The 15683-nt window shown below is 36.2% G+C and overlaps 2 protein-coding genes across 2 annotated transcripts; both read right to left on the bottom strand.

Moving 5' to 3' along the window:
* Window positions 1-848: 848 nt before the first annotated feature.
* Window positions 849-3968, bottom strand: LOC110932954 (receptor-like protein EIX2). The gene has a single exon (XM_022176204.1). It carries the CDS (start codon window positions 3966-3968, stop codon window positions 849-851), a length of 3120 nt encoding a protein of 1039 aa, XP_022031896.1.
* Window positions 3969-10675: 6707 nt separating this feature from the next.
* On the bottom strand, window positions 10676-15086 carry LOC110932955 (receptor-like protein EIX2). Its single transcript, XM_035989221.1, has 2 exons — window positions 12002-15086; window positions 10676-11354 (listed from the first exon to the last, which is right to left on the bottom strand). Exons 1-2 carry the CDS (start codon window positions 15084-15086, stop codon window positions 10819-10821), a joined length of 3621 nt encoding a protein of 1206 aa, XP_035845114.1. The 3' UTR covers window positions 10676-10818.
* Window positions 15087-15683: the final 597 nt, after the last annotated feature.

The raw sequence follows: 15683 nt of genomic DNA, 5'->3' as shown, positions 1-15683 counted from the left end.
TTTATACCCATATATAACAGGTCTTGGTCGAAGGATCGATAGATGGTCCGAAGGATCATCTGTCGATGACAATGTGTCCGAAAGATCAGCATGGACATCGAAGGATCATCCTTCGATGCCTAATGGTCGAACCATGGTCGAACCATATCTTTCGAGCACCTCGAAGGATCAGTTGTATCCTTCGAGGCTATCCTTCGATCCAGACAAACATCATGTTGTCCAAGTCAAACTAGGAGGATAGTTAACTTGGTCAACTTACAGACTGATTTAGGACATCGTTTACATACAGACCGAATACAGACAAAGTACAGACACAAGTGCACCAACAATATAATCCTAAATTTAATAATACATAACATATAAATATAATTAAGTTTATTTACTAACGGTTTTGAGGAATCATTTTAGGTTTGGTAACTCTTATAGGAATTGATCAAAATCAAATATAGTTTTCATTAACACCCTATGAACAATTGTGAGTATGGAGCGAAAGTGCGAAACCACAGCTTTGGCTTATGTGTAATTAGTTATTGTATGTGTGTGTATTATGTCATTTCTAAGCGTAATAACTAAACATATGGTTTAGCAAAGAAACCTTTACGAATTTTAAACAAAGCAATATTATTACTTTGAATGAAAGAGGGAAACAGTAGATGTTTTCAAAGGGCTTTGTGTTTTAGTTATTTAGAAAAAAAATACAACCTTCACTGGTTATATGGTTTTACTAAAGCAACCAAGACAACATTGTATATTCGTCCAAAATACAAGCTTAAAACTTTATTAAATTCAAGTATACAACGTTATTATGACTTATAACATGAAACCTATTACAACATCTCCAATCTTTTTCATAACTTAGAAAACATGTGACAACAATACTTACGCGTAACATTATAAACCATATAGCTCAATCTACTTAAGAAATTAAAATATGCTATCCTCCATGATCTCTTCACTATCAATGGACCCAAAATTATCCAAAATCCAGTAACAAAACCAACCACTATACTAATAATTAACCCCCAATCTCCCCCGCCGTCTTCTTTTTCTTCTTGGCTTGTATTAGTTGTTGAAGTACGAGGTACACAACCTTTATTTTGAGTTAGTGGAGCTCCACAAAGTTTGTTACCTAAGAAGCTGGACTCTTTCATGCTTTGGAGCTGAGTACTCGTTGGAATTCTTCCACTGAAATTGTTGTTGGACACATTGAAGCTACTCAAGAAATTCAGCATTGACAAGCTAATGGGAAGTTCCCCATAAAGATTGTTCAATGATAAATCAAATGATTCAAGTGACTTCATGCCACCAATCTTCTCTGGGATCCTTCCGGTCAAATGATTTCTTGATAAATTCAATGATCTTAACTCTGTCAGAGATGTTAGTTCACTTGGAATATGCCCAACGAGATTGTTACTCGAAAGGTCCAGCAACATCACTAGTCCAAGAATGGTGTTATATGTGTCTTCTCGTCCCTTTATCACCAATGAATCACCAATAATAGTATAAGCTGGTCCACGGCCAAAGTTGAAAGCAAAAAGATCACTTGGGGTAGCTTCTATGCCGGAAAGGATGCTAAAGTTGTTAAAACAACTTGGAATATTTCCATCAAGATTATTATGAGCAAGATCCAAGATTTGAACATCGTTAAGATAACATATCTCATGAGAAATACTTCCGTCCAAATTGTTAGCTCTAAGGTTGAGTAATCTCAAAAGAGTGAGTTTTGTCCCAATCCATGTTGGAATTCTCCCAGTAAGTTCATTTCTGCCAAGTTGAAGGACCTTTAATTTCATCAATTTCATAAGAGAAGACGGTAAACGTCCTGAGATCTTATTCCCGCGCATGCTTAAGAATTCTAAGGAATCTATAGAACCCAATGTTCTTGGAATCTCACCAGACAAATTGTTATTCTCCAAGTTTAAGACTCCTAAACTCGGCCACTTCTCCCAGCAGTCTCGAATGACGCCAGACAAATTATTATTTCCCAAGTTAAGAAACTTTATTTTTGTGACACCATTGGAACACAATAAATGTTGTAGTGATCCTAGCAATTCGTTGAAGCTTAAGTTGACTTCCTCAAGTGTTGCAGGGATAACCAACAACGTTATATTTCCTTGGATGCGATTTTCTGACATATCTAAGTAAGCTAGATTGGGAAATGAATCAAAAAATGACTCCGGCATGGGTGATGAAATGTGTGTGTTACTTATGTCCAATTCCGTTAATTTCTTTTGTGATTGCAACCACAATGGAAAGTCAGGCCCTAAAACCCAAGAGTTCAAATAAAGTTCCCGCAACTGGAAAGCGGGAATCCAGCTTTCAACTTGCGGTCTGAAAGTTAAGTTGTTTCCTGCTCCATCTAGATAATTCAAGCTCACTAGTTTTGCAAAGTGAGATTCTGTCACAACACCCGTCAACGAATTGTTAGAAAAACCTAAAGAATTCAACTTTGAAATTTGACCAAGGCTATCAGGAAGGTTGCCATCTAGTTGGTTATTTGAAAGAATTAACTCCTTCAATGATGATAGTCGTCCAATCCAATTGGGAAGGCTGCCGTTTATGCGGTTATCTGAAAGATCCAACACCTCCAATGAAGATAATCGCCCCATTGAGTATGGTATGGGACCAGAAACTTGATTTAGACTAATATCTAACCTCCTTAGAAGAGATAATTGTCCTATAGTAAGAGGAATTATACTATCTATATAGTTCCCACGCAAGGACAATGACTCTAAGGCAGGTGATTTGCATTCAAGAAAACTTTTAAGAAGATATGTAAGAGTAATATTACCAAAACTATTCCATGACAAATCAATCTCTCTTACATTACAAAGGTTACCTAATGATTTAGGTATTATCCTGGTGAGTTGATTGTATGAAAGGTCAAGGCTAAGAAGAGAGGTTAAGTTGTGAAGTGAATCGATAAGTGTACTTGAAATACCACAAGAACTAATACCTAATGAGATGAGGTTACTATTGGACAATTCTTCTAATACTAATGAGGAGTTCATCAAATTGTTACCATTCAGATAAAGAAATTCAAGAGATGTCAAATTGCGGAAGCTAGGAAGAGGGCCAAGAAAGCCCATACTTAAATCTAAAGAAACCAGACTGGTCATACTAGATATCCACTGTGGCGGCGCGGATATATAAAAATAGTTACCAGAAAGATCAAGTAAGGAAAGGGACGTTAGATTAAGACGATGAACATATGGATGAATATCTGAGAGTGCACAACTAGATAAATGTAGTTCAACCAAAGAAGGAAGTGTATTGATCACCTGAAGCCAATCAACTGCCTCGCTAAGGTCCACACCACTCATATCCAGGTGATGCAACATACCAAGACCAGACAACCACTGCATATTCATCATGCTTGTTGATTCCTCGTTGAATTCATGAAAACTTCCAAGACAAAGGACGTTCAAGTTTGAAAGATTCCCTAGTTGTGGAGGGATAGTTCCACCAAATTTGGAATTCGAAAGGTTAAGATATTTAAGGTTTTGAAGAGAACCAATGAATTTAGGAACTTGGATCCCTCTAAAATCATTGCAACTCAAGTCCAAATGCTTGAGTTGCTTTAGGTCCAACAAGGATCTACTTATATCCCCTTTCAATCTCTGCTTTGATGCATCTGTGTATTCTTTTTCAGTGAAGTAACTAGCTGAATAAGCAGGACAATGACCACCATGTCCAGGAAGATGAACCCGATGAACATGACCTGTAGAATTATCACAAGTAATCCCATACCAGTTGCAACAATCTTTGTTCTCGGCAACCCAGGATGCAAGTCGATGAGTTTCATCAGTCAAGCCATGCTTGAACCGGAGAAGTGCTTGTCTCTCGGCGTCAATGCATAATACATGTTCAGAGTTTTGTTTGGATGAGCATGAACGAAACAAGGCCAAAACAACAAGAAGGCACAAGTGAAAAGAAGAGAAACTAGAAAACGAAAGTCTAGGAGTCATATTGGTTGAGTAAAAATTGTCTCTTGATTGTAATTTACAAGATAAATTACATTTATATTCAAGCATTTGTATTCCAAGTATTTATATTCCATGTAAAGGCAAAGTCAAGTAAACACATAAGTCAAATCCCACATTTATTGACGCTGAATTAGTCAAGTAAACTCTTGAAGGTGCCCGGTAATTTCAAAATCAATATATGTGGACATAAATGAGATCTTTGAATGAATAAATAAACTTATTGACGCTGAATTAGTCCAAGTAAACTCTGGAAGGTGCCAGGTAATTTCAAAATTTATGTCACCTTTCGGTGTTTGAAATTTTGAAAAATTATATTTAAATGTCTTTTTTTAATGACATGCTATATCACGTTTTTAGGTTGTAATATTTAAGTTATATTGTAATGTTTAAATTATGTTGTAATGTTTTATGTTATATTGTTATATTAAATAGATATAAATATTTGATAGAATTAAAAAGAAATGTGAGGAGTCAGCCGAGCAATGGGAGGAGTCAGCCAAAATATGAGGAGTCCGTCAAGCCGTTGGGAAGAGTCAGCCGAGCCAATGGGAGGAGTCTGCCAAGTATATGGGAGTAGTCTGTCGAGCCAATGGGAGGAGTCTGCCAAGTATATGAGAGGAGTATGTCAAGTATATGGAAGGAGTCTGCCAAGTATATAGGAGGAGTCCACTGTCGACACATCACCTTTGTCGGACACATGTAACCTCCTTATTCATGAACTCTTCAAGTTGACAGACGGGCGCATCCCATGTCGCAGGAGTCCGTCCATAGACGTAGGAGGGTGACATTTTGGTAATTTTGGTTGGTCAAGTGACATTTGGGTAATTTTCCCGTTTTATTAATTCAATTAAAGTAAAGGAGCATGATATCATCAGCTATGTATAAAAAGAGATACTGTTACAGATTTTTTTTATAAAAATTAAATAGTGGACACCAAAAAGAATTTACATGTCAACCCATTTAACCGAATATATTAGGCATATAAAAATTAAAAAGTGACACCAAAAAGAATTTACATGTCAACCCATTTAACCGAACATGTTAGGCATATATTGAAAATGACTTGTTATCTAATTTGCCAAAGTTGCCATCATTACCCAAAGGGTAAAGCAGACTTCAATAATGAATGCAAGAAGAGCCTCTATAAGGCTGGTAGGTAGGTATGGGATTATGGGATACGACCACCAAGATCCCAATACCATCCCCACGGTCCTAGGCTCATCATGATCGGGAGATCTTCACGCCTACAACGATCTATCCACATCTCTCTTCTCCTTCTCTCTTCATTTAATTGTGATGATGGGTGACGTGGAGGATTATCACCACATCCCATAGGGTGATAATGGCGGATAGTAATAGAGGGGATGAAAATGTGTAGGATGGCTATAGAGTTTTGGTTCATCGCAATACCTAGTAGCCTAAGTAGCCATTAATCCATTATTGATTTTGAAGACTAATTTGAGGCAATTAATTATGCCCCAACTTTAGGCCCCACAAATTTTATTTTATTTGATTAACTTATTATATTATGTTATAAGTTATATTCTTAATAAACACATTTTAGTTTATCGTTCGCTCTAATTACGTAGTGGCGAATCCGAGAATTTTCCACAAAGGTCGGGTTTTTTCTATGCTTGTGTGTCTCTTATGAGTTATATTCTTAATATACACATTTTAGTTTATCGTTGTCGGTCCAATTACGTAGTGGCGAACCCAAGCATTTTACACCAAGGTTGGGTTTTTTCTATGCTTGTGTGTCTCTACGCCTGATATTTTGTTTGGATTGTCTTACATAAACTATAATAGCTTGTCATTGTAACCTATAAAACTAAAAGCTACATTGAACTTTCGGAGGTAATCATGACCACAAAAAGGTAATACACTGAACACAACATTGTTTAACCATTTAGAAAGAATAAATAAGTTGACTTAAACGAATATGATACTCATTTTCTTTTGCTTTGTTTTTCAAATATATCATGTATAGATTGATCTTTTCAAAGAAAAATTAAAAATCTCAGGGGTTGGTACTAAAAAACTAGTATGAAGTCCACCCACACAGTTAGGGATAAAAAAGAATTATTAGTTAGAAGTTTTGTTTATTTGTACCAAAAAAGTCTCAAGATTGAATTACGTTTTAGGCCTCAAAACAGTGTTACTCGGCCAAATTTCAAGCAAGCCCCGATCAATGATCACTAATCACTTAAAGAATTTTATCTTGAATTAAGGAGATAGGATCAAAGATGGGTTATAGAGAGTGAATTATTTATTGAGTCTTTTATATTTTTTTTTTGAACGGCAAATTTGGATCACTGACGGACCACTGGAGTATCATCGTGCCACCAGCAGAACCACCCGATCATATCCATCTCCACTAGGCAATAATGCCTATACACCAATTCAGGAGGAAACCCAATAAATCTGGGAAAAACCCCCTTTGTGAGAATCGAACCCATGACCTAATGGTCATAAGCCTTATCCCACCACCAAGATACCACTAGGCTATAATGCCATGGGTAGTCTTTTATATTTTAACTAGGTTAGAACCTCGTGTATTACACGGGTTGAATAAATATAAGTTTATATATACTAAGTAATGAAATAGTTACATCTTTTAAAAACCGGTGTATTGCGCGATTTAAATAAACACATATCTTACACGAATAATGTAATCTGTTAAAACATTTAGTCATCAAGATGTGTTTTCTAACAAAAGAAACTTTGAGGTATTATTTACTTATTGTAACATCTCACTTTATTTTTTATTAGGTTAGAGAGTTGTGTATTACATGATTTATAACATTTTACTTTGTTTTTTTATTTATTATCAGGTTAGAAACTTACGTATTACTTGATGTCAGATAATCAGCAGAAAAAAAGAAAAGAAATATTTTAGTAAAAAATATTAAATATACAAGAAATAAGCTGGATATTATGATTTAATATTATTATTTCATTGGAGTGTAAAACGGGATAATAAGATCCTTTATTAGAAATATGATTCTTTTTTTTAACGGCTAACTGTTTTCCACGTGTAAATCCACCCTTTTGGAGCTATATCCAAAGGCCGACTACTTCGACCACCACTAGAAATGTATAAAAAATATATATGTTCTATATATATTGAACAAATCCTTTTAACGAAACAGTTGATTAAAATAAATATTTTTATTTTAATATGTGATTATCAGTTATCCTTTTTCTTATCATCAAAATATAAAAACAATTGAAACTACAAATTAAATAAAATCTTTATCTTTATAAATATTTAAAACGCTAATATATTTTTTTATATTTTAATAATTAATATACGATTATAATAATTAATATATATTATCAGTTATCTTTGTCTTTATCATTAAAATCTCTTTTACAAAATTTAAATTTAATATTATCAATAAACGACTTTCCATAATAAACATTTAAAAAAATAATTAAGACTGCTTCATAGAACGTCATGTGTCCCTAACATGGTTTCTTTTATTATATGTGGAGATTAGAGATAATTATTGATTTATTAAATATGTGAGTAAATTACAAAAATCGTCATTTATGTTTGACACTATATTGCAAAGTGTGTCCTTTATCTTCAAAAATTACAAAAGACGTACTCGATGTTTGCAAACCCTTGCAAGTTATGTCCTTTAGCCCTAACTCAGTTATTTTTTATGGTTAAATCTGACCTAGTGATCCCCCTACCATTAGTTGCGTAGACTTAAGACTCACTTTGCTTTCACGATTTGACCTTGACATTCTACCAATGAATTCATCTTCTGCTTTGCACTGACCCCATTCCTAAAGTTCGTGGTCTTCGATCATAAACTATCTCTCCCTCTCTTCGAGTAAGGATTTGTTGCTTTCTTACTCACATAAGGGTATTTTGGTCATTTTACTTTAATTAATAAAATAAACAATTATAAAAAATAATAAATAAAAGAATTTTGATTATATATTAAACAAATACATATATTATCTCTCTATCTCTACAATCTTTCACACTCTAACCACCCATTCCCCCCACCACAACCACCCGACCACCACTCACCTGTCGTCGCTGCCACCACCCACCTCTCCCACTGCCTGAGAACCTCTCCTTCCACTTTCGTCTTTTTCATCTCTCTCTCTCTCTCTCTCTCTCTCTCTCTCTCTCTCTCGATCGAGATGGATGCAACAGCAGGGGAACACAAGTTACGCTGGTAACAACGACAATGGAGTCCTAATCCAGAAGATCGGTCTAAAACACATGCTATTGATTCTTCCTTCCAATACAAAAAAAAACTGCAACACAAATTTCTAATTAACAACCAATTAGACGGTCAAACACTCCTTTGCTTGACCAATTCAAATTTCTAATCAACAAGTTTTCAATACAATTAGACAGTCGAACACTCTTTTAGTTGAGTAATCAAACATCAAAGTTATCCTAAAAACTCAAGATTATATGTTACGGAATTACCCATATCTTTGTAGATATATTGAAGAGTAAATTACCCACTCAGTTATAAAAAAACTCTTCGGTCCTATTTGAACCTAAGAACTCAAAAAGCTTCATCAATGGCGGAACAATAGAACAAACCCTAAACCCCAACTCACCAAATCACAAATCAACACAAATCGTTCCACCAATGGAGGCAGGAGGAAGAAAGGACTCGTCTAATCCGGCCACAAAGTTCGTCGTGTACCAGAATCCAGCTCTCGCCGCTGCCCAAACCAAAAACAGCCTCCGTCCGTCGAAGTCTACGTTCCTATTCTCTCTCTCTCTCTCTCTCTCTCATCCGCTCCTGCTTTCTCTCTCATCTCCTTCGTTTTCTTCACCATCAACAACTACTGGTAACCGGCGCTGCCGCTATCCCTACCTTTCGATTTCATCACTGGATCGGAAGAAGATGAAGTAGCAACCGATGATGAGAGCTATGGCGGTGGTGCCGGCGCCGGATTTGTGGAGAGTTAGTTCTGTGATCTGTGTGTATATATAGAGAGAGTAGGGGTGCAAACGAGCTGAGCCGAGCCTGAGCTCGACCAGGTTCGAGCTCGGGCTCGAGCTCGTTTAACATATGAAAGCTCGAGCTCAGCTCGATTCAAGCTTTATTTCTAAAGCTCGAGCTCGGCTCGAAGGTAATTTTTCAAGCTCGAGCTCGGCTCGAAGGTAATTTTTCAAGCTCGAGCTCGGCTCGGGCTTGACTCATTTAGTGTTTGTTTATTAATTTACAAGGTTGGAGAACTCGCTAGTCGCTAGTCGGCCGGTGAGGTGGGGACTAGCGACTACTCGGGATTACTCAGGATTAATCGGATCGGAACTTTATATGTAAATTTTATTATTTTTATAAATATGTTTATATATACTCACACATCCATAGGGGTGCAAACGAGCCGAGCGGCTCGCGAGCTACTCGAGATCGGCTCGAGAAAAAGCTCGAAACGAGCCGAGCCTTATCGAGCCCGAGCTGAGCTTGAAAATTATTCATGGATGTGTATCAATATAATACTTAAAAAGGTAAAAGTAGTTCAAAATACAAACTAAATTTACATATAAGTCATAACATAACAAGTCTCAGTTCTTAAAATTCAAACATTAACAAATAGCTCAAATGTAATCGTCATCCCCGGAGTGTTCAATGATTTCGACACCATCCGACTCGTATTCAATCTCCTCGTCTACTTCGTCCTCTTTCTCCGACTCAAATTTTTCGTCATATTAGGGTAAGGGATAAGGAGAATGGGCTAAAGTTGTAATCTTGGGCCTGTTTTGTAAGGATTTCAAATGGGCCGACTAGGGCGGCTTTGACCGACTAGCGATTTTTTTACTGATTAGTGAAAAATTACTCGGTAGGAGGCCGACTAGCGACTAGTCGGCGATTAATCGCCGAGTAATCGCGATTTTTGCAACACTGTTAATTTATATTAATTATAATTATTATTGTGCATATAATTTAGTTATTTTTTATATTTATATAAATGGTAATTATTATTATATAAATATATGTTTAATATATATTAATAAAAAATATATAAACAGAAAGCTCGTTTAGGCTCGCGAGCCGGTTCGAGTTCGATAAGCGAAGCTCGGGCTCGAACTCGTTTAGTAAACGAGCTTGTTTTTAGGCTCGGGCTCGAGCTTGTTTTGCTCGGCTCGTTCGAACTTTTTGAAACTGGCCGGCCGAAAGTATACGAAATAGAACGATCATGATTCATGAAACCATATTGAAGATCGGTTTGGACAAATTTCGGTTTTAAACCGAACCATATACACCACTAGTTGTTCTCTTTTGTTAAAGAGAGAAAAGCGATTGAGCTTGCTTTCTTTCACGGGTTTATTAAGCTCGACATATAAAACTATTATATTTGGCTCGTTTAACCTCACGGGTTTATTAAGCTCGACATCTAAAACTTTACTCGGTTCAAGATGTATCGAGCTTTTTTCGAGCCGAGCTGGTGTAGTTTTGCCAGCGGAACACCTAAAAAAACCTAAACTCTGAAGCCAGCGTGAGTCCAGTAAAGACTACATAGCCTGACCAGGGTGGAGCAAAATAAGGCTTTTCGATTTGAGGGGTGTGATAACCTTATACATAAAGTTCAACACACAATGTCATACGTATAAACATTGTAAAATAGTTTTCTTTGTCCAAACACTCAATTCCATCTTGGACATCATGAAACCATACCTGGATATGAATGACAAACAAAACCAATAGACATCAAATACCAGCTGCATCTTTTTATTATAAATCATAAAAAAATGTAAACCATGAATATATCGCAAACAAGAACAAACAAAACCAACATATCGATATCTTTTTTAACAAATCGTTGCTTATTTCCTCTACCATTGTCGTCAATTATCGACACCTAAACCATACAAGACACCAGCATACTTCTCCAACGACCCGCTGAAGAAATTATCCTTCAACTTCCTGAAAGTACACGCAGTAAGCAGACTATCCGAACCCGCTTGATGACAAACACCAATCCTTTCGACTTCCAATAACTCAGCTAACTTATTCAACCCACCATGAAGACTGTTGCAGAACTTCATCAGATGTTTAATATCGAAAATGGTGGGAAAATACATATTAATCAAACTAAAAAATCCAGATTGTGTATCAGGCAGATTCTGACATGTTAACACTTTCAACAAATATCCGAAATCATATCCACTGTGAAATGTTACCCAATACACACTATCATTCAGCACAATCCCTGAAGATATCAACAACTCGCCAAATCTACGCGCATCAATTCTGTTTTCATTATTTTTCTTAAAATCGATACCGCTCTGTTTCAACAGCTCAACAGAATCATTTGCAAAAACATCGTCATTCACGTTAAACTCACGGAAATTGAACTGCCAGATGCAAAACTTATACGAACATATTTATTGTTTTTCATTCAAGTCTAAGCATTCGACTTCATCCCGCTCAGTATACTATACTGAAAACGTATTTGTTCAACATTAACTTATAATAATATTTACCATAGTTTTGAGGAATCATTTTATGTTTGGTAACTCTTATAAGAATTGATTAAAATGATCAAATATCTTGCAAGGTTTTCATTAACACCCTATGAACAATTGTGAGTATTTAGCGAAAGTGCGAAACCACGCCTTTGGCTAATGTGTAATTAGTTTTATTGTATGTGTCTTAGTAGGTTACCTATTGTCAGCCCTAGTGTATTATGTCATTTTTAAGCGTAATAACCAAACATATGGTTTAGCAAAGAAACCTTTACGAATTTTAAACAAAGCAATATTATTACTTTGGATGAAAGAGGGAAACAGTAGATGTTTTCAAAGGGCTTTGTGTTTTAGTTATTTAGAAAAAAAAAATAATAAAACCTTCACTGGTTATATGGTTTTACTAAAGCAACCAAGACAACATTGTATATTCGTCCAGAATACAAGCTTAAAACTTTATTAAATACCAGTATACAACGTTATTATGACTTATAACATGAAACCTATTACAACATCTCCACTCTTTTTCATCACTTAGAAAACATGTGACAACAATACTTACGCGTAACATTATAAACCATATAGCTCAATCTACTTAAGAAATTAAAATATGCTATCCTCCATGATCTCTTCACTATCAATGGACCCAGAATTATCCAAAATCCAGTAACAAAACCAACCACTATGCTAATAATTAACCCCCAATCTCCTCCGCCGTCTTCTTTTACTTCTTGACTTGTATCAGTTGTTGAAGTACGAGGTACACAACCTTTATTTTGAGTTAGTGGAGCTCCACAAAGTTTGTTACCTAAGAAGCTGGACTCTTTCATGCTTTGGAGCTGAGTACTCGTTGGAATTCTTCCGCTGAAATTGTTGTAGGACACGTTGAAGCTACTCAAGAAATTCAGCATTGACAAGCTCCTGGGAAGATCTCCAGAAAGATTGTTCAATGATAAATCAAATGATTCAAGTGACTCCATGCCACCAATCTTCTCTGGGATCCTTCCGGTCAAATGATTTCTTGATAAATTCAATGATCTTAACTCTGTCAGAGATGTTAGTTCACTTGGAATATGCCCAACGAGATTGTTACTCGAAAGGTCCAGCAACATCACTAGTCCAAGAATGGTGCTATATGTGTCTTCTCGTCCCTTTGTCACCAATGAATCACCAATAATAGTATAAGCTGGTCCGCGGCCAAAATTGAAAGCAAAAAGATCACTTGGGGTAGCTTCTATGCCGGAAAGGATGCTAAAGTTGTTAAAACAACTTGGAATATTTCCATCAAGATTATTATGAGCAAGATCCAAGATTTGAACATCTTTAAGATAACATATCTCATGAGGAATACTTCCGTCCAAATTGTTAGCTCTAAAGTTGAGTAATCTCAAAAGAGTGAGTTTTGTCCCAATCCATGTTGGAATTCTCCCAGTAAGTTCATTTCTGCCAAGTTGAAGGACCTTTAATTTCATCAATTTCATAAGAGAAGACGGTAAACGTCCTGAGATCTTATTCCCGCGCATGCTTAAGAATTCTAAGGAAGGTATAGAACCCAATGTTCTTGGAATCTCACCAGACAAATTGTTATTCTCCAAGTTTAAGACTCCTAAACTCGGCCACTTTTCCCAGCAGTCTGGAATGACGCCAGACAAATTATTATTTCCCAAGTTAAGAAACTTTATTTTTGTGACACCATTGGAACACAATAAATGTTGTAGTGACCCTAGCGATTCATTGAAGCTTAAGTTGACTTCCTCAAGTGTTGCAGGGATAACCAACAACGTTATATTTCCTTGGATGCGATTTTCTGACATATCTAAGTAAGCAAGATTGGGAAATGAATCAACAAATGACTCCGGCATGGGTGATGAAATGTGTGTGTTACTTATGTCCAGTTCCGTTAATTTCTTTTGTGATTGCAACCACAATGGAAAGTCAGGCCCTAAAACCCAAGAGTTCAAATAAAGTTCCCGCAACTGGAAAGCGGGAATCCAGCTTTCAACTTGCGGTCTGAAAGTTAAGTTGTTTCCTGCTCCATCTAGATAATTCAAGCTCACTAGTTTTGCAAAGTGAGATTCTGTCACAACATCCGTCAACGAATTGTTAGAAAAACCTAAAGAATTCAACTTTGAAAGTTGACCAAGGCTATCAGGAAGGTTGCCATCTAGTTGGTTATTTGAAAGAATTAACTCCTTCAATGATGATAGTCGTCCAATCCAATTGGGAAGGCTGCCGTTTATGCGGTTATCTGAAAGATCCAACACCTCCAATGAAGATAATCGCCCCATTGAGTATGGTATGGGACCAGAAACTTGATTTAGACTAATATCTAACGTCCTTAGAAGAGATAATTGTCCTATAGTAAGAGGAATTATACTATCTATATAGTTCCCACGCAAGGACAATGACTCTAAGGCAGGTGATTTGCATTCAAGAAAACTTTTAAGAAGATATGTTAGAGTAATATTACCAAAACTATTACGTGACAAATCAATCTCTCTTACATTACAAAGGTTACCTAATGATTTAGGAATTATCCTGGTGAGTTGATTGTATGAAAGGTCAAGGCTAAGAAGAGAGGTTAAGTTGTGAAGTGAATCGATAAGTGAACTTGAAATACCACAATTACTAATACCTAATGAGATGAGGTTACTATTGGACAATTCTTCTAATACTAATGAGGAGTTCATCAAATTGTTACCATTCAGATAAAGAAATTCAAGAGATGTCAAATTGCGGAAGCTAGGAAGAGGGCCAAGAAAGCCCATACTTAAATCTAAAGAAACCAGACTGGTCATACTAGATATCCACTGTGGCGGCGCGGATATATAAAAATAGTTACCAGAAAGATCAAGTAAGGAAAGGGACGTTAGATTAAGACGATGAACATATGGATGAATATCTGAGAGTGCACAACTAGATAAATGTAGTTCAACCAAAGAAGGAAGGGTATTGATCACCTGAAGCCAATCAACTGCTTTGCTAAGGTCCACACCACTCATATCCAGGTGATGCAACATACCGAGACCAGACAACCACTGTATATTCATCACGCTTGTTGATTCCTCGTTGAATTCATGAAAACTTCCAAGACAAAGGACGTTCAAGTTTGAAAGATTCCCTAGTTGTGGAGGGATAGTTCCACCAAATTTGGAATTCGAAAGGTTAAGATATTTAAGGTTTTGAAGAGAACCAATGAATTTAGGAACCTGGATCCCTCTAAAATCATTGCAACTCAAGTCCAAATGCTTGAGTTGCTTTAGGTCCAACAAGGATCTACTTATATCCCCTTTCAATCTCTGCTTTGATGCATCTGTGTATTCTTTTTCAGTGAAGTAACTAACTGAATAAGCAGGACAATGACCACCATGTCCAGGAAGATGAACCCGATGAACATGACCTGTAGAATTATCACAAGTAATCCCATACCAGTTGCAACAATCTTTGTTCTCGGCAACCCAGGATGCAAGTCGATGAGTTTCATCAGTCAAGCCATGCTTGAACCGGAGAAGTGCTTGTCTCTCGGCATCAATGCATAATACATGTTCAGAGTTTTGTTTGGATGAGCATGAATGAAACAAGGCCAAAACAACAAGAAGGCACAAGTGACAAGAAGAGAAACTAGAAAACGAAAGTCTAGGAGTCATATTGGTTGAGTAAAAATTGTCTCTTGATTGTAATTTACAAGATAAATTACATTTATATTCCAACATTTGTATTCCAAGTATTTATATTCCATGTAAAGGCAAAGTCAAGTAAACGCACAAGTCAAATCCAACATTTATTGACGCTGAATTAGTCAAGTAAACTCTTGAAGGTGCCCGGTAATTTCAAAATCAATATATGTGGACATAAATGAGATCTTTGAATGAACAAATAAACTTATTGATGCTGAATTAGTCCAAGTAAACTCTGGAAGGTGCCAGGTAATTTCAAAATCTATGTCACTTTTCGGTGTTTGAAATTTTGAAAAATTATATTTAAGTGTTTTTTTAATAACATGTTATTTCACGTTTTTAGGTTGTAATATTTAAGTTATATTATGATGTTTAAGTTATGTTGTAATGTTTTATGGGGTGGATATACAATAGGAAGTTAATTTGGCTAGGAAGGCTAGGAAGTGATCTTGACCATCCATTTAGTTAATCAAGGGCTAAGATTAAATTAGGGAAATTGAAAAGAAGAAAAGAAGCGCGTGAGTTTGTTCAAGGGTATTCTAGTCAATCCAAGCCAATAGTTTCTCT

This window comes from Helianthus annuus, chromosome 4 (genome assembly GCF_002127325.2).
Source record: "Helianthus annuus cultivar XRQ/B chromosome 4, HanXRQr2.0-SUNRISE, whole genome shotgun sequence".
Classification (NCBI taxonomy): domain Eukaryota; kingdom Viridiplantae; phylum Streptophyta; class Magnoliopsida; order Asterales; family Asteraceae; genus Helianthus; species Helianthus annuus.
The sequence above is the reverse complement of the archived record's forward strand: the minus strand, read 5'-3'. Positions and strand labels throughout refer to the sequence as shown.

Excerpts from the sequence above, each read along its gene's own strand:
- LOC110932954 (XM_022176204.1), bottom strand. The coding sequence starts at position 3,968 with ATGACTCCTAGACTTTCGTTTTCTAGTTTCTCTTCTTTTCACTTGTGC.
- LOC110932955 (XM_035989221.1), bottom strand. The coding sequence starts at position 15,086 with ATGACTCCTAGACTTTCGTTTTCTAGTTTCTCTTCTTGTCACTTGTGC. Across the intron at positions 11,355-12,001 it reads TATGGTTTATAATGTTACGC|GTTCGTATAAGTTTTGCATC; the intron begins GTAAGTATTGTT and ends AACAATAAATAT.